We start from the raw sequence: 24,708 nt of genomic DNA, 5'->3' as shown, positions 1-24,708 counted from the left end.
GGGGCTTTATAAAATTTAATTCCAGTAGCTTATATTTTATCATAGTGGCAATAAAAAGCCACTGAAACTGGTTGAGTGACTAAGTCATAGGTTCACCTTTATGCTTAAAGAAAATTATTTTTGTAGTTATAAGAGATTTGAAGAAGGAAGACCAATTGGAAGATTATTGAAATAATCTAGCAAAAGGTGATGGGAGCCTGCGTGAATTGAAAGCAAGGGTCAAATGGAAGAGGGATTTCAGAAGAGGAAATGGTAGGACATGGTGATTCATTAGTTATGTGGGGTGAGGGAGAGAAGAAGTTGAAGTCTAGTGAGGTGCTTTGGTTATCTGTGCAAGTTCATATAGGCAGGAGGTTATAGAACAAAGATGTAAACTTCAGGCAGCTGATGCAAATCCAAGGGGTCTTTCTTCCTAGATCACAGTATTTTTTTTTTCCTGGCTCTTCACCATCAAATTTAAAATATTTACCAGAAAATGGAGGTGGAAAGAACAAACACACACACACACACACACACACACACACACACACACACACACAAACACACACTGCTTTTGTTTTGTTTTGTTTAGTTTTTTTTTTGCAATGGGGTTAAGTGGCTTGCCCAAGGCCACACAGCTAGGTAGTTGTTAAGTGTCTGAGGCCGGATTTGAACTCAGGTATTCCTGACTCTAGGGCTGGTGTTCTATCCACAGCGCCACCTAGCCGCCCCTTTTGTTGGGGTTTTTCCCTGACTGTTCCCAATATTTGTTAGGAATTGAAATCAAGTCTTTTGGTCTTTAGTGTCATGGAATTCTCTCACCTGATATCCAAAAATGGGTCCACTGCTTTGTACCTTGGAGAAGGTGAGTGATCCATTTCTTCAGAAAATATTTCTATCAAATTGATTTTCATGTGAATTGATCCTCAATTATCAATTAAGTAATTCCTGCCCCCCCCCAATCAAACACTTTCTTGTGCATTGACCTTTTTTTCCTCAGTATACTCCAAGATGTATAGATTTGCATTAAATCTAGCCAGGCTGGAGAAGAGACAAATGACAATCCAGCTTAGTCAAGGAACCTTAAGGAGAATGAGCCCAGAACTGAAAGGGCTTTTAGAAATCCTGCAGCAAACCCTAGTGGTGCAGAGTGTAATAGAATAAGAGAATTTGAGCAGGAATGATCTTTCAAATACCGTATTCTCTACTGACCTACTAAAATTCTGGTTTTTACATTACACTTAGAGTTTATTTTAGATAGGTCTAAAACAATGAGTCACAGAAGTGGTGATGACCCTTCTTTATTTCAGTGCCTTCATTTTGTTGATGATTTCCTATTGATCCTGTATGTAGCTTGTTTGTGAATAGTTGTTTATATGCTATCACTCCATTAGATTGTAAACTCCTTAAGATCTAGCTTTTATCTTGCTTTGTATTCCCAGGGTGTGGTCCAGTGCTGACATATGATGGGCATTTAATATTTATTGACTAACATGATGAAGATGATGAGGCATGGTAGAGTAGAAAGTATTTTATTAGAAAAGGGAAGAGAAAGGAACAATCTTTTTTTTAGGTTTATTTTCCTGCAAGGCAATGGGATTAAATGGCTTGCCCAAGGCCACACAGCTAGGTAATTATTAAGTATCTGAGTCCAGATTTGAACTCAAGTACTCCTGACTCCAGGGCCGGTGCTCTATCCACTGCACCACCTAGTCTCCCCTAGAAACAATCATTTTTAAAGCACCTTTATATGGCTGGGTCCTCTATATACTATGCTAGATCCTTTACAAAGATCAAGTTCTTTGGTCTCATTGGATTGGGACATGAAAATCATGGGTTCTAGACACAATTTGACCACTCACTATCAAGCAAGTTAAAATTAATGAACTTCAGTTACTTCATGTGCATAATGTCAGGCTAGATAACAATAATTAATATTTAAGTATAACTTTAGTTTTGCAAAGTATTTTCATAAATTATCTCATCTGACCTACACAACAAGTTAATCAATTTCTCTTCCTTTTATGGTTAAAGAAGTCAAATGACTTACCCCGAGTCACAAAGTAAGTAGTATACTTGGGACTGGAATTCAGGTCTTCACTTTAAATCCTCCTCTTTATATTTAACCCTACTGTCTCTGATGGATAAAATTAGTATTCCCATTTTTTCTGGTAAAGTAGCTAGGGCTTAGGCAGGTTAAGTAACTAATCCAGAATCACACAATTACTGCCAGTTTTTCCTACTCTAATTCTTCTGACTCCAAGTTCTCTGTGTTTTAAAGGAACTTAGGTGGTGCAATGGATAGAGTACTGGGTCAAGAATCAGGAAGATCTGAGTGCAAATACTCCCTCAGACACTTACCAACTGTGTGGCCCTAGAGACAATTCATTTGGAATCTTTCTGTGTGCTTCCATTTCTTCCTCTATAAAATGGAAATATTAATAGTACTTATCTCCCAGAGTAGTTGTAAGGATGTAAATGAAACCATAATTTGCATACCTTAGGTATTCTCTAAATTCCAATTATTATAGCCACTATATCATGCTCTAAAATTATGTTTAAGATAATGCATATAAATATAGTGATTTGAAGCATATAACATATTTTAGAGTTTGACAAGGCTTATTATTAAACCAGCATTTGTCACATTCCAACCCCATACACACTCAATATCAATGAGAAGATGTTCACATTTTCTGAAGATGGCAAAGGAAACTGCTGGATGGTGACAAAGGAGTTATTCTTTTCCTTTACTTTTTCTCCCTATCTTCCCATCCCCTAAAAGCATAAATAGACAGGATTAAAACTTTTCCTCATAAAAGGTCACTTTTATACATGAATAATCTGAAGGTAGTCAGGAGTAGTTCTAGAGGAGTTGCGATAAATTTCCCACACATTATCTGTTGAAAGAGCACACATATGCTCCCTCTCATCCATGAACATGCACATGCTCAGAAGATGCACACATATCCAAGCAGTCTCCATATCTATCTATACCAATAAATAAAGACACTCACACTCATAACTAAAGCCTCACTCCTGCATGCAAAGCTTCCTATCCAAACACACTCAAAGATGCATGCATATCAAGGACACAAACACGCAGACACACACTCAGAGTTACTAACAGCTGCATGTACATAAGCATTCATATTTATTCCAAGGAGTGAATAAAGAGGGAAAGTTTGATGGGAAGTGATCAGAGAAATAAGTATGAATGGCTAAAAAGAAATTGGGTTGATAGGTGAGAGAAACAGTGACAATGAAGAGTTAGGAATAGTGGTCAGCAAAGTGATCATGAAATTTTGAGGGTCTAGATCTGTAATTTCACTGATGTCGGGACCTACCAAGTCTTAGAGACTTAAGAGACTGGAGCACTAATGGTTTAAATGACTTGGCAATGACCATGCAGCCAGTATGTTTCAGGGTAACTATTATTTTCATCATCATCATCACCTAGAATTAATAATGCACCTACTATGTGCCAGCACTATAAAAATATTATCTCATCTGATCCTCACAACACTCTGAAGGAGATGCAATTATTATCTTTATTTTATAGCTAAGAAACTGAGGCAAACAGAGGTTAAATGACTTATCCAAGTTCACAGAACTAGTCTGATGTTGAATTAGACTAGACTTGAATTCTTGACCCAGGAGTCAATCCTTTGTGCCACAAATATTAAACAACTGCAAGGTCAGCACTCTCTCTAGGTCACTGTCTCCAATAAATTAGGACCATTATTTCCTAGGTCAATTTAAAATTGAAGCTTCCTACAAATAATGTGATGTGTCTTCTCACCTACTTTTTCTAAGTTCTCACCATACCCAAAAGAATAAAGGAAAGTTTTGATTAGTGTATATTCTGGTAAGTATTCCAGAACTTACGCATCTCTTGGCCCTTCCTGAGAAAGATCAAAGACCTGCCGTGGATTCAGATACCACATGAACATCTGGAGAATTTTGGTCCCCTGTAGTGGAAAACAAAAGTGAGAGAGGATACATCGTTATTTTCAACATCACAAACTATACAAATTATATAAAAATCATCCTTCAAAATATCATATCTAAGATGTTGGAATAGCTAGAAAATATAGCACTAAAGAATTGAATATCTCTAGAGGAAAAGTTATCTTGTTATTAACAATTTTCTTTTTATTATTCAGACCAATTTCATTTAAAACAATCTCACATTGAACCACATAGGCCTTTAAAAGCCAAAAAGAGAATTTCTTATTTGGGTGGTTATCTTCTAAATTAACACCTCGATAAGATAAATCCTTAGTTTCTCAAGCTAACTAATAAAAATATTTTATCACAAAACCAAAACAGTGAAGGAACCTTAGAGATCACATCCCTATAAAAAGGGACAGTTTACACTGATTGCATAAGCTGCAATCTACACATGTTTGGGAACTAGTAAAAAATATCACATGTATAGTCAAGGTTAACAATAGCTAATTTTGGTACCAGAGAGCTAATGAGGAAAGATACATAATTTTCCATCTGATTGATCTCTTGAGACTTCTTGATCTCCAGAAACTCATAACTTAAGAGACAGAATCAGTTCTGAAACTCATACTTCCTCAGTATTCTCAGCCTCTAAGGTCCTTCCCTTCCTCTGAGTAGAGATGGGGGGGGGGGCGGAGATAGATATCAGAAAACCTCTTCTAGGTCATTTAAGGAGAGTACCTAGAGCAATCATCTCATCATTTCCAACCTAGCTATAGGACTTCATCATGCCACTATTCTGAGTATTATTCTACTACCACCCCCTTTTCTGCTTATATGCTGTTTTCTCCCATTATGTTGTGAGTTCCTTGAGGGAACTGTCTTTTGCTTGTCTTTGATAAATCATTCCTGATTAATTGATACCATCTTGGTAGAGAGGTAGCAGAATACCAATAAGGTCTGAGGCATAGGTTCATATGTTGTCAAGAAAATTTATTTTACTTGATTATTTTTTGTTGCTTCAAGAAAGGGTTTTATGCCAGGCATGGAGGCTGGGGGTGACAATGAGAAATGCCAGTTGTACAAAAAAAAAATCCAAATGTTTTAAAATACATTAATATTTAAGATTTGCTTAAGAAACAAAGCACAGGTCTTTATGAGGCAATGCTAATGAAAAGGGCAATGAAATGTGAAGGGACAAAAAATGGATAATATTCATATTAATGAATTTTACTGCATTAGAACAAAGGACTTGGGTTTAAATCTTATCTCTTCCAAGATCTATTTGTGGGATCTTGAGTCATTCCTTTGAGTCTCAGTTTCCTTACCAGTAGAATGAAAGATTTGGACTAGATGACCTATAAGATCCTTTCACGCTCTGAATCTATGATCAGTTATACTAAAAAGTCAATACTAGGCCTATTGGCCAGGATACCTTTTATATCATTATGAATCTATCTTGGTGTATCTAAATGATAGAACTTTTTAGAATATACTTTGATATGTTATTCTGTGATTTCACTACTGTAGAAACCCCTTATGTGAAAACTTCCTCTATGACTACAGACCAACCATTCTATCTGTAACTCATGGATATAGGGATTTGCTTGGGACATTGCTTCTTAGTCATACAGCTACTGGCAAGATTTGAATCTAAGTCTTCCATCTTGCTCTTGTTTTTATTTCTATAATATTATAGAATGCCTTCTTTTTTTTTCAAGAATAACATCTCAGGTTTAAGCTTGTACATTTACTATTTTTATTAGCCCTTTTACTGCTTTGCTTCCATCTACCTCCTGGTTTATAATTCAAAAGAGTTTGAGAGATGACTATTACCCTGAGATTTACAGTTCACAGGGACAAGCATGTCATCACCAACCCTGAGAAGTGATTTGGGATCAACCTGATCTCTAAGCCAAAATAGAATGGAACCACAATTAGAATTCTTAAATAAAAATGAATGGTCTGCAGAAGAGATTGAGGACTAAGAGGGAACTCAATAGCTGAGCTGCAATAATAGTAATGGAATTGGTCTCTGCAGGGCAAGTCTTAATGAATGGAGCTCATACATGGCACAATGGATAGTGTTGCACCTGAAGTCAGGAAGATTCATCTTAAAATCTTGCCTTAGACTCTTACTAGCTATAAAGCAAGTCACTTTAATCCTGTTTGCCTAAATTTCCTTATCTATTAAAAATGAGCTTAGAGAAGAAAATGGCAAACCACTACAGTATTTTTCCAAGAAAACCCCAAAATGAAGAGTTAGACATGACTGAAATGACTGGAAAACAACAAAACCTTGCATGGATATATGTGGTTTACACACATAGAATATATACACATAGATACACATTTGCATATATATATATATATATATATATATATATAATTTTATATATTTTATTTGTTTATTTTCCAAAAGACAAAGTGCTTCTACTGTTTCCACGCTTTGCAAGGTTCTCTTAGTTATATATTTTAACAAAATTTAGCTACCATCATCACTATCCTGGGTGGAATACAACTACCTGTTCCACCTCATCAAACAGCATGTTTTGCTTCAGCCCTTTCTGGAGAGTTTTATTCCACAATCATGGCTAAGCTGATAATTGGAGGAAAAAGAGTATCCCTATTAGGCCATCACTGTTCCATTTGCATATCATTTGTAGATTGTCTGGCCCACTCCTCATCTGGCCTTGTTGAGTTTCCATGGGGTAACACTGTAGTCATTTTAATGACTGATTTATATATGTGTCTGTTTGACTTGCTGTAGAGGCAGTCCAATTTTGCAATCTGGGAGCAGGATCAATTGATGATGTAAATTATTCCTTTCTACCTTTTGTCATGGTACAATGAGCCTCAAAATTAGTTTTTTTTTTTCCTGGTAATACATGCACTGTGAGTCATTAACATTCTGCTTCTACATGTCTCCAGGATAATCTTATTTAAAAAAAAATGAGCTGAGAAAAAATTGGAAACTATTGAAGAATTATGCTCATAAACTCTTAAATTCTCTAGTGATAGTAATATAATAGTTCCCATTTTTATAGTACTTCAAGGTTTACAAAGTATTTTTAAAAGACATTATTTCATTTGATTTTGACAACAATCTTCTGAAGTAGGTATCAGCTCATATATACCTGCTTTACACGTGAGGAGAGACAGTGGCTAGTGTATTTCCTAGGCAAGTCTTGGCCCCAGATTTTTCTGGGATCAAGTCTTGTCATTGAAACTTGTGTTGGACATACAGTGATATAACTTCTCAGAGACCCTAGCCAATTGTCTGATAAAAAAATTAGCTGTCTGTACAGGTGGAGGGAATTTCTTATAGCAGATGAAATCACAGGTCTGGATCAAGTGAAAGAGAAATGAGGAGTGAGACATCTCTGAGATATTAAAGGACATCCCAGCATCACACAGCCAGCATCCAAACCAGAATTTAAATGCATACTTTCCTGAATTAAATTCCAGTCTTTTATCCACAAGACCACATTGATTTTAGTGAGGGTAATGAGCCATACTTAGATTTTAGATCACCAAATTAATTGGCTCAGTTTTGCATGGCCAGTTCTTTATATTTTAGTCATGATCTAATTACTTTTTTCCCTACAACGAGACTAAATCTTTCCAAACTAATATGTTCATTAACAAAAGCAATCAATACCTGAATGAAACCACTAAATTGTGTTAAATCAATGGAAGTTAGAGTTCTCACTCACAACCTAAGTGATTTCTCTTAATATTTGTTACTCTCATCTCCAAGTTGTCCAATTCTGATACTCTGTCAAATGCAACTGATTCATATTTGAAAGAGAAGTCACATTTTTCCCACACAAAATACTTAATTGAATGCTTCTACCATTTACACAGCTGCTGTCCATTGTGAAATTCCCCAGAACCCTCACCTGTATGCAACATGCCAAAACAGCATCCTTGAAACAATACTGTCTTTCTATGATCAAAGCATTAGAGATAAAAGAGACCTTAGAGATCATCTAATCCAGATGTCAAACACCTATTCTCAGGTCGCATGTACCTGAAGTGCACAAACCAGATGAAAATGTAACTGGGAGATATTGGACAAGATAAATAGAAATGTAAGCAAACGTAAGCAAAACTAAGATGACATAGGATCAACAGGGACCCTTATATGTGGATTATTGGTTCCATTTCTGTTTGAGTTTAACAACTATTGATTCTAACCCAATTCCCCTCATTTTACAGATGGGGAAACTGAGACCCAACATGGAGTGACTTGCCTATGGTTACAAAGCTATCAAAATAATAGATGAAGGATTCTGACTCCAAAGCTTCTCCAAATTATTTTTTTCCTAAACACTTTCCTATTTTTCCACCAAAGTGAGAAAAGCACTCAAGAATTCAAGGATATTCAGAAAAGTGCATATAATTCTCATTCATGCCACTCTAACTTTAACACCTCAATGGTCTTTTGGTATTGTGGGACTGGATGTGCCTAAATAATGCTCTACTACCCTGATTCTAACGAGGCTAAGTATAATATCCCCTGCAGACCTGGGTATCAATGAAGGGAATGGGCAGATCTGTAAATCTGATACAAAATAAGATATATGAAAATCATTAAGAGGAAATTGTAAAAGGCAAATATGAATGATACCTCAGACAACTCCACTTGCCAAGCAGAACACATTGATAGATAATTAAAGAAAATGTTTGAAGGGGGTGTTTCACTACACCAGAGGTTTTTGCACTTCTCCTTGCCAATGTTTAAGACTAGGAGGTAGCAATGACTGTGATACAAGAAAATCGTTATCAATAAGCATTTATTTTACTGTTTCTGTTCAGTCATTTCTGTTGTGTCCAAAGCTTCACGTTGCCTTTTAGGGCTTTCTTGGCAAAGATACTGGAGTGGTTTGCCATTTCCTTCTCCAGCTCATTTTACAAATGAAGAAACTGAGGCAAACAGGATTAAATGACTCAGACACATAGTGTCTGAGGTTGGATTTGAACTCAGATTTTTCTTACCCCATGCACAGAATTCTAGCCATTGTGACATCTAACTGCTCTGAGAATTATTACTCCTTATCAGGGTCTATTTTGAGGACAGGAAGTACAAAGAAAAAATAAGAGACAGTCCTTCTTAAGAAATTCTCAGGGGCAGCTAGGTGGCGTAGTAGATAAAGCACCAGCCTTGGAGTCAGGAGTACCTGGGTTCAAATCCAGTCTCAGACACTTAAAAATTACCTAGCTGTGTGGCTTTGGGCAAGCCACTTAACCCCATTTGCCTTGCAAAAACCTAAAAAAAAAAAATAGAAATTCTCAGTCTAATGGGGGAGACTGCATGAAAATAACTATATTCAAACAAGGCAGATACAAAATAAGTGGGGGTAATCAACAAAGGAATGGTACTGGAATTAAAAGGAAGGGAAGGTAATAAGGCTTCTTATAGTATCCACTATATGTTTTTTACATTTAATCCTCTCAACAGTCTTATGAGGTGCTGATATTATCTTCCTTTCACATTGAGGAAATGGAGACAGAGGTGAAGTGACTTAACCAGGGTCATAAGTGAGGCCAGACTGTAATTCAAATCTTCCTGACTCTAGGCCCAGGACAGTAATTACTGAACCACCCACTTGCTCTTAGGGAGTTTAGAAAAAGGCTTCTTGTAGAAAGGTGGACTTTAGTTGAGATTTGAAGAAAGCCAAGAAGGGATTGAGGCAAAGAAGGAGAAAGTTCTAGAAATGTGGGGAAACAAGTGAAAATGCCCAGGATGGGGAGATGCATGGCAAAGACACAGGACATGTCCATATACTGTGCCTTCATGTCTGCATAAAGAGAACTGGGGACCTAGAGAATGGAGATTTTGCATGTCTAGATGGGAGCAAAGGGAAAAAAAAGAAAAAGGAAGAAAGTTACTGTGCTAATATTGTTTAGTATGCCATTGACCTACCAACAAAAATTTTGGAGAATGAAAAAAAAATCAATTGAGAGGAAATATAGTGTGGTAGAAAGAGCACTTTATGTTTACTAATTTTATAACTTGGGATGTATCAATTACCTCATTTGTAAAAGAGAGGTTTGGAATAGATGTCTAAAAATGCTTCCAGCTCTAAGGGTCTATGTTCTAAATTTAGAAACACCAGAAGAGATGGGGCTAGTGACAACAAGGTGAAATGTCCAAACCTCAACAAATCAGTAAGCCTCTTATAGGGTAGGCAGAAATTTGTTCCACAAAGAATCCTGTAAATGCAAACCACTGGCCACTGAGAAGTAGCAGGAAATTAAATCAAACATTTCTTTCCTCTCTTTCCAATTGGAGTGACTCAGCAATGCCAAAGTGTTAAGGATCATATTTGAAGGGAGCAAGTAAATGGGTAGCTAAGTATCCTACAGTCAGGAAGACTCATCTTCCTGAGTTCAAATCTCTTCTCAGATTATTGGTAGCTATAAGACCCTGGACAAGTCACTTAATCATGTTTGCCTCACTTTTCTCATCTCCATAAAATGAGCTGGAGAAAGAAATAGTAAACCCTAACAGCATCTTTGCCAAGAAATTCCCAAATAGGGTCAATGAAGAGTTGGACATTATGAAAAATGAGTAAATTGAAGCCAATAAATGTGTGCATGGAATCTCAAACCACTAAGGATGGAAGAGGACCTTAGCAATCACTAGTCCAACTCCCTCAACCTGACAGATGAAGAAACTGAAATCTAAAAAGGGGAACTAACTAGAAGGACTTATGTTTTCTATCTCCTATTGTTTTGGAAACTTCAGATTGTATTTAGGGTCAAAGGAGAGAAACAGAAGTGGACACATTCGTGAAATTTGACTGATTGAGGTCCAGAAAGCATTCCTTGAACTTATGCAATGACTGATGTAAAAAAAAAAAAAAACAGTGGTTGGGATATCAAATAAAGACACACTTCAACACTTCAGGCAAACTATTTTTAATCAGTACTCATACTCCCTCTACTGACAAAGATTGAAACTCTCACATGCAAGAATACAGTTCTTCAAGAGCAGTTGACTATATAGACATATATACTATATATGCACACATATATGTGTATGTATATATATGTTTAGACTTATACAAATGTGTGTATTTGTGGGCATCACCACAATGAGGGCAATGTAAAAATACAGGATGTTCATCAGCAGGCTACAACAAATCACAAAGGAGGAAATTACAAAGGAAGAGTAAAAGCTATTCGCAAAGAAATGTACGCTTTTCTAAAGTGCATACCAAAATAAAAGCTTGTCATTTGGAAAGAGAAAAGAGTAACTGGAGGATAGTCCTGTGGATAGTTTCCTTCAAATTGCCAAGCAAAAGCAAAGAAGTTCTTATAGCATTTGAGATATATTTATTATAGTAAATTTATGGTAGAACAGGGACAAAACATTCACAAGATAATCAGGCAGAAATATCTTGTTATCTATATCATTGGAAACAATAGTCACATCAATGAGATCACAAATTCATTTTATTTAATATATTCATGTATAAATATACATACTTATATGTATGTTATAGACATATATATTCACAAAACATATGCATATATGTCTACAATAATATATATGATTTCATTAATCTGAATATTGCCTCCAATGAAATAGATCAAAACATATCTCTATCTAAACATATATACATACTCCTATTTACATATGATATATAAATATGTATTATATATATATATGTATGTGTTTACCTGTCTGTAGAAATAAAGATACAAAATTCTTAGTTGTAATCTAGAGGAAAATATGCAATATAAAGCACAAAATTCTACAAAGTAGGAAGAGCAACATCTACTACTAAAAAGAAAACTTAAAGGGCCTGCCATATAAGGTAGTTTTTTTCCCCTAAAAAGGTCATGAAAACACCTTTGAGATTTAATTGATCCAACAGACTACTAACACAAAATCCTGATTGTCTGAGACATAAAAACTTAATATTTTCACAGTTTGGCTTCAGGTTCATGGACGCCCATCCCACTAACCTTCAAGTCCAGATACACTTGTGATCAGACATACTATCAAGGAAAATATGAAAGGAGCTGATCCAGCTCAGATCCATCAAAGTATCTTTGCTAAATAGTCTTTCCAAGTTATTGTTAAGCAAACTTTTGTTAAATGTTATATGGCATACAAGTGCTTCATTTTCTTTAACTCCCATGTGTGAAACTTAGATCTGACCCAGAATAGCTACAGGCACAAAGCATAGGTTGGGCTAGACTGAAGTGAAGAGAGTTTTCCCAGCATAGCTACCATCATGAATAGGACAATGGGAGTAAACCTGATCCCTTCTACTGCTTCAGCATGCAAGAATTCAAGTACTCAAGGTAATATGCCCCTGCATTGAAAAGTAGAGTAGTCCTTGAAAAATCAATCAATAGCACTGTGGTTCTTCCGTAAGACTAAAGGAATTTTGGGTATGGGAAGAAAGCCAAACACAATTTAGTCTTAGTGAGTGCTTAGGGTCAATAATTCAAAAATCATGAGGAGAACTAGGAAGGAAGGAAGGAACGATATTAGTGGGTATTGAGAATGCTTATCAAAAATAAAAATGGAGGAGCTAAGTGGCACAATGGATAGAGCATGTGCCTTGGAGTTACAATGATCTAAGCTCAAATCTGACCTCAGACACTTAAGAATTACCTAGTTGTGTGATTTTGGGCAAGTCACTTAACCCCACTGCTTTGCAAAAACCCCAAAATAAAAAATAAAATACAAAATTTACTTACTCAAGAATAAACAATGCAAATTTAATTAGGTACCAAGGAGAGAAACTATATGAAAGGGAAAATAAATAAAAGTTTAGAATTAGAAAATATTGCATAGGAGAGTGTGTGTTTGTCTGTGTATATATGGGGAAAGAGTACATACTATCAGGCCATGACATTATAGCTCCTTCCTCTGTATTTCACATAACCAAAAGAAAAATACTTTTATCTCCAGCTCTTGGGTATATAGGAAGACACTCAGGACTCCAAATTCTAGCTGCCCAGCAGAAAAAGACTTAAATATGGGGGAAAGGCTCAGGCCATGAATGTGCTAGCTCTCCAAAAAAAGTGAAATGATTCCCAAATACTTTTCACTTTAATTTGCATTTTCTTAAGTCTAGACTATCAAACAAAAAAAAAAGAAAAAAGAAAAAGAAGAAAAGCAATTAAGTCCTGATTTGTAGCTTTGTTGATTTCCAAAAATATGGAGGCTCAAAATGAAAATTTAACAATCAACTCAAACAGAGCTGGCTTGAACACACTCCAGACTTTTCTAACCTCATTGGTTATAAGTAGAAAGCTAAGTAAGTCCTATAAAGAGCTAAGTCTATTTCTATTCCCTCCAAAGTGGTACTATTTCCTAATATGAGTGATGAAGAAGACATATCCATCAAGACTCTAGTATGGAAATATTATCTCCACTAAAATCCTACTCAATGTGGTCTGCCTAGGACTCCAAGTTCTCAAAAACTGAGGTAACAGAATACAAAGTAAAGACTTTTGGGTGACTGTGTATGATTTATTTTGACTTTGGGCAAATCACTTAGCTTGTGTCTCAGTTTCCTGATCTATAAAATGTGTTCATCTATATATGTAGTGTGTGCACACACATGTGTGCATGTGCATTCATACAGACATGTATGTATAAATGCTGCATGTGTATTGTCTTAAATGTCTTAGTACAATTTTACATTTTATACATACATGCAAACACTTTTTCATGTTTACCTTACTGCTCTATGAAAAGGATCAACTGCTATGTTTTATGGACTTGCTCTGAAATAATGAGGTATTATACAGAATTATGAGGTATTGTAAGTTTATTAGTATTTTTAAGAAAAAATTTAAAATCTATATGCCAGCTGCTATGAGATGATAGAGGCATGACAAATCCAAGTATTAAATCAGGAAAAGGTACAGAAAAAGATCACCCAAGAGAGGCTTTGTTAATAACAATAACAGGCAAATCAGTAAAATTTAATGAGGAGGGCAGGGAAATAACACTGCTGTAATAATAAGGTTAAGATAATAGATGAGACTATAAAACAATATTTAACATAGTGTATTCAGAGAATACTTTTACCATGAGTATTTGTGTTATAAATATTTATAAGTTTCTTGATTTGTTCTTTGTTTTTCTTCTTTTTTTATGGAGGGGATGGAGACAATGGTCTAGTATATAACATTCATCAAATTGGAAGACTATATATAAGCATTCTCTGTCCCTATCTTAGGGTCAAAGACTGAGTTCTACTGGATTCTAGTGGAGCTACTGTAGGGTTAAACATTGATTACCAGAGTTCTCAATTGCATGATACCATGGGATACACTGGTATTGACACAGTAGTTAAAAAGTTCAGGGTTCTAATATCCCTGAAGCTAGATATGAGTATGAGCAAGTCATTTAACTTTTACATCATGTTTTTCTTGTCTGTAACACAAGAATAATAATGCCCATAGGACCCAGCTCATAGTTTATTATGAGGCTCAAAAGAGGTTACAAAGCTTTGCAAACTTGAAAGTACCACAGGAATATCAATAATGATTATTAGTGTTATTGTACATTTATCAGTGCTCAGGAGCAGGTCAATCAAAATTGGATATTGCCATACTATGAGTTCTAGAGAATGATCCCTTGGGTAAATCAATCAAGAGGTGAAGTTTATCAATTGTAGAGAACTGATTATGCAGTATGGGAGATACTGGCATAGGACCCATTCAGTATGGCATGCTCTCATCAGTGAGGGTGCTGCAATCTATGAGAAGAGCAGAATTAAAGCAATTCAAAGGAAATGTGACATACCTAAGTTTTAGAGTGCCCACCCCAGATGTTGACATGGACTATTTGTGACCAACCTGTGATAGAGCATTCTGAGCTCTTATTGAGCTGATCGACCACAGATGGACTCAAACATAGTGATGTCATTTTGGTCTTCTTCAATAATGAAGGACAAGAACCAAGCAATCTAGCCCTAAAGAATGACTTCTTGAGTAAGTCAATCAAGAGGTCAAGTTTATCAGCTCTAGAGGACTGCCAGCTAGAGAAGCTATTTAAATCAACATGAAGTGAGGGTCTAGGGGTCTTTAATTAAAAAACTATGAGACCAAGAAATAAAAACAGAGAGAGGTGAGGAAGAAGGAAAGGGGGGAGGGAGGGAGGGAAAAAAACTAGGACAAGAAGAAGCTAAGAAGCAAAAATTATAGGAATAGAAAAACAGAATGAAAGAAATGAGGACTTGGGGTTTGATGCAATGGAAAGCTACTAATTTTAAATTTTAAAAAGTTTAAAGTTTAAAAAGATAATCTCACTAGGTTTCTGTTTTTTCACTTGTTTACTGAGGGAGACTGGGCTTAATGACCTCTTATATTTATTGTGCTAGGAATGACTCAAATCATTAGTCACCTATTGAGAGTCACCTACTACTAAATTTTCTCCTTTGAAAACGCATACTTCATAAATAGGTAGTCACAAATAAGCATTGATTTATTATTTTATTTATTGCCTAGATTTTGAAAACAATAGGTGTTAACAATAAAGATTAAAGTTTATAATATATATATATATATATGTATAGATTTTGTTTTCTTTTGGAGAGCCAATTATTATACATTTACCAATATACCCCTACTTACATGACATAATTCTTAAATTTTATCATTAGACATAATTAAAAGTCAGTATTATCAATCTCTAAGATTCCTGAAATTAACCATTTCCTCCTTCATTCCTTTCATAATTTCCTACTAACTCCCAATCTTCAATTTCTTATGCATCCTTTAATTCTACTTTTCTTCTAAAAACTGACATTCAGATAAATATTTGTGAAAGCATTTCTTACTCAGCATCATAAATTTAAAGCTTAATTACAAGTACAGTACACTGGCAAATACATGTGAATCTATATATGTGTGTGTGTGTGTGTGTGTGTATGTGTGTGTGTGTATGTATAAAAATGTACAAGTGTTTGTATGTATGTGCATACTTTCCCAATACTGTAATTTAATCTCTTGGTACCAATTTAAATCTGAAGTCTTGATTTTATTTCCTGACCTATTTATCCAAGATTTTCAACAACTATTTTGTATTCTTCCATTTAAGAAGAAATCTTTAATAAAGATATATGAAGATAATGTGAAGTCTCATGGATTACCTTGGATTTTTTCCAATGCAAAATGTGGAAAAACAATAGTTCAGATTCACGTGTTTATTTTAAAGAACTGAAATGCTTAAAATTTCAAAAGAGACATAATGAATTAGAACCAGGATTCTAAGATTTGCTTCAATATTTACTAGCCATAGAATCTTAAAGCTTAAAATTTCAAAAGACTCCTTTTTCTACCATTCTATCTACTATTTTATAATACAAATGATGGATTCAAGAGACTTTTGTGGAGGAGAGAATATAGTCAACATCTGCAACATTGTGTCTATAGGGAAATCTTTGCTAAATTCCAAAAAAAGTCTTCTTACAGATCAACTTTTAGAACACAGTGAGTTGATGAGAAAGGCTGGGCCTGAAGCAATGGATGGAATGATGGACTTTGCAAATGGAAGATCTGCTACCCTCAGTTTGTTTTGTAAAATCAGGATAGTAGAGCCTGTTGATTCTACTTTATTGAGTTATTGTGATTTTGGATGATTTATGAGATGGATGATATATGAAAAAGTTTAAATGTCAGTTATTAGTATTAGCATTGCTTTTATTTTTATTCAAATACTAGAACTTTTAAGCTGCATATTCCTCTAGATTTAGTATCTTGTTTATATTGTAGAACTGAGGAGAACATATGTATACTTCAGAATTTTGAGGTTTTCTCTTCCATTTCTATGTATTATGAACTTTTTTTAGATGGCACAATAGACAGGAAAGTGAAAAAAATGGAAATCCTATCTCTTTTGATAGGATGTAAGATGTTCAAGAAGATATAAGAGAAAAGATAAAAGGACTTCAATTTCTTCTTTATCCCATTCAAGGAAGAAGCCATTAGAGTAGGTCAAATTTCCCCCAGTCTTCCCAACAATAGCTTAAAGTTCCCTTTCTCAATGATAGGAAGTCTTTATATCAGTCACCAAATCCCCTAAGCATTCCTTCAAAAACTCCCTCCACCCCCAGTGAATAAACATCAGTCCTTAGGTCCAGGCTTTAGGCTCCCTCCCCTCAAGTTAGGTCTTGCTTACTCCAGATAGGCAGATCATAGACATCCATGGATTTTGCCAGTATTAGGGCACAATAATTCTATTTCAGGAATCCAGCAGAGCAGTCCTGTGTCTATCCTTCCTGAATGACCTCATTGTGAGTATTTCCTTTCCATAAAATGTATTGCTGCACTTCCTCTCTTTATTGTGTTTTTGTCTTATTGTTCTCTGCCTCCTGACCATGCCAACTTTGTCTTCAGAAGTTGGCCTTACTATGTGTCAGATACCACTAAGTCCTTTTGACAACTATTATCTCTTGATAATAGTTGAGGCTGAGATGGGTTTTAGCAGTTATCTCTACTCCTGATCTTCATTTTAAGAATGTAAAACCAAAGGTTAGACTAGAAACTCTCTACAGTTTTCCTCCTTTTCATTGATATTTGACGTGACTAGGCACCCCTAGATAATCATGTACCCCTCCAGTTTTCCATTGACTTCATAAGTGGCATATAAGGAAGACTACTGCTATGTTTCCTTGTACTACATTTCAGAATCTCAAACCTCCCTCAAACTTCTCTAAACCAGGGAGGATTAGAAATTACTAAGTAAGGAAGCCTATTTGGTTACAGGAACCAAAATTACCTTAAAGAATTATTCTTACATGGAAGGATGCAAAATGACTGTTGAAAATTCTGAGTAAACAGATCAGGAAACAAAAATCTGACAAAATATGAATTGACACCAAGAGATTACAGTATTAGGAGATATTTGTGTGTGTAGAATACAAACATAAGTATATACACATGTATAAATAAATATATACTTAAGTATATAGATACATGACACACACGTATATATGTATATGTATAGTAGTTTAAACTTACACTAAGACTATTGGAATACCCTGTGTATGGTAAAAAGTCTTGGATTTCATGTCACAGTACCTAATAATTTATAGATCAAAGGGCAAGAAATCAGTGGGTTTTTGCTATACTTGAAAATTAACATACTTTTGTAGATTTAGTAAGAAGGGGAAAAGTGAATATTTTACCTAACTGACCTAACAAAGAGAAATATTTTTTACATCAATATGGGATGCTGTGCAAAAAGTGTGTTGGAAAACATTAAGAAATAGATGACCTGAAATATTTTAAGGAAAATGGATAACAATAAAGCTAGAATTAGAATAAAAAAGCTTAATAGATTTATGGTACTTTGTTTTGAAGCTTCAGAAAACTGTTCATCCCTTTTCATGGTAATATATTCCTTATTTGAGAGAGGAATCTGAAGGAAAAGATTTAATAGATATGTGTATAGCAGACTTTGAATCATATAATTAATGTGTTATTGATATTTTTATTTAGGCAACAATATCCTCAGAGAAGGAATATTGAGAGTATATGTAAATATCCATTTGATGGTGGTACAGTAGTTCTTGTTAGAAATTTATTATGATGTGGAATAAGTTTTAGGGTGAATGAATATTTTCAAGTATCTCAGGCTTTTTGGAGTCATTTAGATACTCCATTTAAGTATATCTTCATATCCTACCTAAGTGGATAACCAACTATAAGACTAGAATGATACAAATGGGTTTCTAGGCATAACTGTATAATGCAGCATCAAATACAATTCTCTCACTCCCCAGCACAAGCTCGAATTACAAATTACAAATTGCATTATGGTACATGCAAAGATGCATAGACATTCCAAAAGCTTTCTATTTAAAATTCTATTTAGAATATTAAGTTAAGGAGTTTTGGAACAATTAAGAATTTAAAATATAATTACAGAGAGAAGCTAGTCAACGCATATGCTCTGTAAGTTTCCAATTACGTTCAGGGTCAGAGGAAAGAAGGGGCAATAAATGAGTATTTTGAGAGATTTGCATAAAGGAAGTGGAAAGAAAGCTACAATGAAGGTAATAACTTTGTATGATTGCATGATTCTCAAATGACTCAAGGGTAAAAGACATTAACCATAAAGATTTAAGGAGACTAATCAAGCTGTCATATTAATTAGGCAATTGTCCAAAGACTAGACAAAGGAAAAGAATAGCCCAGCTAGTAGGATAGCCAACAATGGAAAAAGGGAAAATGATAATAAAGGAATCAATGAAGTAGTATGTTAATAGCCTTCATATATTGGGTATGAACTGTTTGTGGTATCATAGTGAAGAGAGGCAGTGTGGGGCAGCAGAAGGAACACAAAACTTGAAGACAGGATACCAGGATTCTAATTCCAGCTCCAATACTGACTAGCCATAGAGCCTTAAGCAAGTCACTTAATTAAGCCTCAGTTTCTCATATGTAAATAATAATAATAATAATAGCCCCAACCTAGCTAATAGCATAGTGCTAAGCCTGAAGTCAGAAAGACTTGAGTTCATATGTGAACTCAGTGTAATATTATTGGGCTATAAGAAAAGATAAGTAGGATGATTTCAGGATGATTTCAGAACTGATGCAAAATTAAATGAACAGAACCAGGAGAACAATGTAACATATTAACAGCAATATTTTTAGATGAAAAACTGTGAATGACAGCTTTTCTCAGCAATACAATGATCCAAGATAATCCCAAAGAATTCATGATGAAGTATAATATCTGTCTCCAGAGAAATTACTGGTATTGACTGAATATAGACAGAAGCATGTGATTTTAAATTATTTTTAATTTTTTTCTTTTATTTGAGTCTTGTGCAAAATGATTAATATGAAAATATTTTACATTTTAAAAAGTAAACTGAGACATCTACTCCTGTGAATTGGAGCAAGTCACTTCTCCTCTGAATGTCTCAATTTTCTCACTTGGAGATAATAATCTTGAGAGCTTGTTGTGAGGTTCAGATGAGATAATAGTCATCAAAAAGACTTAGCAGTGTCAGACACATAGTAAGTGCTATATAAATTCTAATTCCCTTCCCTTGCCCTCCTTCAGGAGATTGTTCAATTCAAATGAGACAATGTATATGCAGTGATTTATAATCCTCACAGCATCAATCCTGTGATAGGTCACTTCTCTATTAATATTCTTTAATATTTAATATTCTACAGATTTTTGTATAGCTAGATAAGATGATAACTTTTTGCCACTGAATAACATTTTTATTCTCATGAATATCCTTTCAGCCCCAATTTCCTCACTTATAAAATGGAGATATTTTCATTAGCAGAATGGAGTAAAAGAGAGCACTGGTCTTAGGGACAGAGAAGGAGCTATATAGCAAAGTGGATAAAGTGCCAGATCTAAAGTCAGGAAGACTAATCTTCTCAGACACTTACTATATAACCTTGGGCAAATCACTTAATCTTCTTTGTCTTAGTTTCCTCATCTGTAAAATGTAAATAGCAAAGCAGTCCAGTATCTTTGCCAAAACCACAGCAGTATTAACAAACTCAAAATGGCATCACAAAGAAGTAGATATAACTGGACAACAGTAACTTAGGGTCAAAAGAATTTAATGTAAATTCTAATTGGATACTATCTAGGAGAACCTGGGCAATCCTTTCATCTCTCTGAGTTTAAGTTTTCTCATCACTAAAATGAATATAACACTTGAACTATCTACCTCATGGTTATTGTAAGCAAGTGCTTTGTAAATCTAATTAGAGCTCCATATAATCACTTTATTTCCCACCAAAGATCAAATAAAATTCTAAAGGTATGGCCTGCTGGGGGTGAGTCCTAAGAATTGTGGTTTGCAAAAGATTGTCATGTGTCTCATTGATCGTCAATTATCAATTTCACAGAAATGTTTAAGAAGCAATATGAAGTAGCAGTCAAGAGATCTGGATTCTAATTCAGATTCTGCCACTAAATAGTTGTGGGAATATAAGTAATGTAACCAATCTGGGTCTCAGTTTCCTCAAATGTCAAATGAGAAGATTGGTCTAGATGATCTCTGAAATGCTAGAATTAGTCACTTTCAGAGTCTCAGTTTGCTCATTTGCAAAATAAGAGGATTAAATTAAATGATTTTCAGGGTTTCTTTGGACTCCAAAATAACAGGTATGTAAAGTGCTTAACATAATAAGGAGTAAAACATATAAATTGTCCCTACCTATTTTTCGTCACCTCGTATGAAAGTGTAAAAGCATTATTTTTTTTTTTGCATGATTGTTAGCTCCCATTAATTTTAGGTTCATAGTAAATTATGTTTAGTCTTTGGTTTACCACCAGATGGCACCCGAGTATCAATTAAAACAAAATGCCAATTTTCTCCAGAATTAGATTTTATACAGAATCACAGAACGGTAGTGTGGGAGTTGAGACCCTCCATCCAACCCCCTCATTTTACACAAGAATATGTTTCAGTTATTTTCAGATACCAGGGGGGAAATGATGAATAAGCTCCTGAAGGCAGCTAAAAATGAAGTGATAGCAGCATGGTACAATTAAACACAATAGGAGTCGTGAGATACACAATTCTACTCTTGGCTTGAGAGGCAACCCTCTAGATGGCAATGGTCAAACCATTTAATCTTTCTGAGCCTTGGGGTGTTCATAGTGAAAGAAGTTGGACTAGGTGACTTCTTTCAAAAGTATGACTCTAGTTGAACCATGAGTTATGACCATGAAAAATGAGAAAAGGAGCAAAACGGAAAGACTGAGATTGCCAGGACGAGATAGAATTCTCTATAAGCAAGAAAAATCCCTTTCCTCCTTTGTGTTGTTAATGTCACACGGATATTATATAAAATGAAAATGTAGAGGGATTTTCTATCTTTCAATTCATCCCCTTTCATATTCATTTGCCCAATGATTAACAGTGCAAGGTATGTAAGAAGTGCTTTAAGAAGTTTATTGATTGCCTCTGCTCTGGCTACTATTCTCAGATTTAAAATTTGAGTTCAAAAAATCATAGGGCATTAGGGATAAGCTCAGGGTATCATGTGATTCCAAGGTCTGAAGGAAACTGAATGTGGCCAAGTCATTTAACTTCTACCTAATGAGCTTCCTAAGGCTATAAACTGAAAAGCCAGAGCTAATGGAATTCCCTACACCAATGAAATCATAAATCTAGTCCACACTCTATTTTGATCCCAAAATTAATAATATTTACATGAGGCTGTAATCCTAGAAAGAACCAGGAAGAACCTGCTTGCTCCCTATTTTTAATTTATTTATATGGGGGAGGGGGGCAATGGGGTTAAGTGACTTGCCCAAGGTCATACAGCTAGTAACATATCATGTGTCTGAGGCCATATTTGAATTCAGGTCCTCCTGACTCCAAGGAGGTGCTCCATGGCTCTGTGCCAGCTAGTTGCCCCTTGTTTTCTACTCTGTCTCTCTCTCTCTCTCTCTCTCTCTCTCTCTCTCTCTCTCTCTCTCTCTCTGTCCCTGGCAATCAAGTTACAAAGTGACTTGCCCAGGGTCACACAGCTACTATCTGTCTGATGATAGGTTTTGAACTCAAGTCCTCCTGACTCCAATATTTATTGTTCCACTTCCTTATCTTCAAATGGATCATCTGTCTGAGAACATGGTTAAAAGTTATCTAATATAGGCCTTAAATGATTAGACTTAAATCAAAATGTAGACATGATTTTTCATTTGAAAACTGGGAATGTGATCATGGCTTTATTGAGTTCCTACCTATATGTGCAATACAGTGAAGAGGAAGTATAAATCATGGCCCCTGATCTCAAGAAGTTTACAGTTTGACTGAGGAGACAAGAATTGGATACAAAAAACAAAAAGAGAACTAAATAAGATGATATGCTATCAAGTACTACAAAATTGGGTAGCTTAGATTTTAAGTACTAGAGAAATTTAGAAATGGAGAGAATATGGACTGAAGTACTCATGGAAGGCGAGGGAAGAGAAATCTGATCTGAAAGGAATAGACTAAAGCAAGCAAAAAGAGATACATTGCTAATTCAATAGCATTCTAGCCAGAGGAAAGAGCAGTATCAAAATGAATTTGAGACAAAGAAAGTGATCACCTCAAATAGAATGAAAACTCCATGGAGGTGAACAGTAGCATATTAAGTTAGAGAAGATATATAGAATCAAGGTCAGATTATGGAAGTAACTTAAGTGTCTAGTAGAAGAATTTATTATTTTCTCCTTCTGGGTCTTACATTTCTTCCTCTCTAATCAAGGTTTACCTCAATTTAATGTCAATCAGAAGACCTAGGTTGAAATATCTACTCTTGATTTTAGCTGAATGACCCTGGATAAGTGATTTAATTTCTGAGCTTCAATTATTTTGTCTGGAGACATGGAGAAATGAAGGTAAGATTTCTATGAAGCGGTAAGATTTCTATGTCTACCACCAACTCCATAGATTAGCTATGGGGAAAACACTGAACCTCTCCAATCCTATACAGTGAATTTGAACAATAATAATAACGAACATTTGCAAGTCTCCTTTAACTTGAAAAAAAAAAAGGTTTTATTTGACTCCTAGTTGCCTTTCTTTGAATCCCAGAAGTTTAGAAGTGGAAATGTCTTTTTTTTCCTTCCTATCAGAGTCAAACTTTAAACAAATCACTGATTTCAACTATTCTAAGTTCTGGTTTTACAAAGAAGGGCCCAGAGTCTCAAGTTCTTAATTGGTTAATTAATCACCCTATCCTTGAAAATTTCCTCTACGACTTCCATAGCACCATATAATTTTGATTCTCCTCTTGCTTCTCCAACTGTTTCTTTTCTATCCGCTTTGCTTGTTCCTTCCTCCTCCTCCTCCTCCTCTTCTTGCCTCTAGGTAAAAATATTCTACAAGTTCAGTGCTTTCCTTTGTACCCCCTTGCTATTCTCACCCTGAGATCTCATGGCTTAAACTCCCACATCTATACTGATGAAGTCATATGGGTAAATAAATTTATATTTCTACTAAAAAAAACACCTTCTTGTGTCTGTGTGTATGTTCTACTGAAATGTTTTAATGTCTTATTTGCTATGGAAAAGGGCAAGCTCCTTTGAAAGTGTTTTGTCAGTTATGTCACAGGCTAGGCTATAAAAAGTTCTAGAGGTGCCTTGCCAGTAAAGTACTTAATGAGTAAACTTAAGAATTGTTTTTTAAAATTTAAATATATCACAGCTACAGCTTCAAAGTTCAAAGAACTAATCAGCCCTTAATAAATGTTTGCTGAATTACATAGAGAAGGGGAGAAGTTCTTCTAAACCTCCTACAATGCAGAGATGTGTTGATTTTATTACAGGCATATAATATGAATATATTGATTAATGTCCTTATTTAATATATGCATTATACCATGTTGACTGACTGATATCTCCTCATACAAATCAGGATGATAGACAATCTGGCATGAAATGCAAAACAATGGATCTTGAGAAGTCTTGGTCATAAATTAAATTTCAGTTACTTTTATGCTGCTCCATGATCAACAATTGCACACCTAACGCCAGCCAAGTCATTAGTTTTATTGATCACAAGATGAACAAACAAAAGATATGAGATAAAGGTATACATTTATCCATGTTCCAGAGGCAAATATCCTAACTGTATGTTTAATTCTTAGTACATCAAAATGATAATCATCATTTAAATATGAAAACCAGAATTGGCCAATATAGATGAGAAACTATCATTTTATTCTCTGAGAAATCATTTTAAAGAAGGCAAATTAAAATGTAATAAAGTATAATTGAATTGAATAGACTGACAAAGGCTATCCTGGTAGTTATTC

The 24,708-nt window shown here is 35.0% G+C and overlaps 1 protein-coding gene across 6 annotated transcripts in view; it reads right to left on the bottom strand.

Annotated features, from left to right (window-relative positions):
• The window catches only part of DGKI (diacylglycerol kinase iota), a 592,236-nt gene that overhangs the window by 261,798 nt on the left and 305,730 nt on the right, over positions 1 to 24,708 (bottom strand). For all 6 annotated transcript variants that reach the window (XM_074193600.1, XM_074193597.1, XM_074193602.1 and 3 more), the window contains one exon: positions 3,868 to 3,950. In XM_074193600.1, coding sequence (XP_074049701.1) covers positions 3,868 to 3,950 — 83 coding nt within the window. The remainder of the gene's footprint in view (positions 1 to 3,867; positions 3,951 to 24,708) is intronic.

The sequence above is a fragment of the Macrotis lagotis genome, chromosome 7 (genome assembly GCF_037893015.1).
Source record: "Macrotis lagotis isolate mMagLag1 chromosome 7, bilby.v1.9.chrom.fasta, whole genome shotgun sequence".
NCBI lineage: Eukaryota > Metazoa > Chordata > Mammalia > Peramelemorphia > Peramelidae > Macrotis > Macrotis lagotis.
This window is presented reverse-complemented; position numbering and strand designations above follow the sequence as displayed.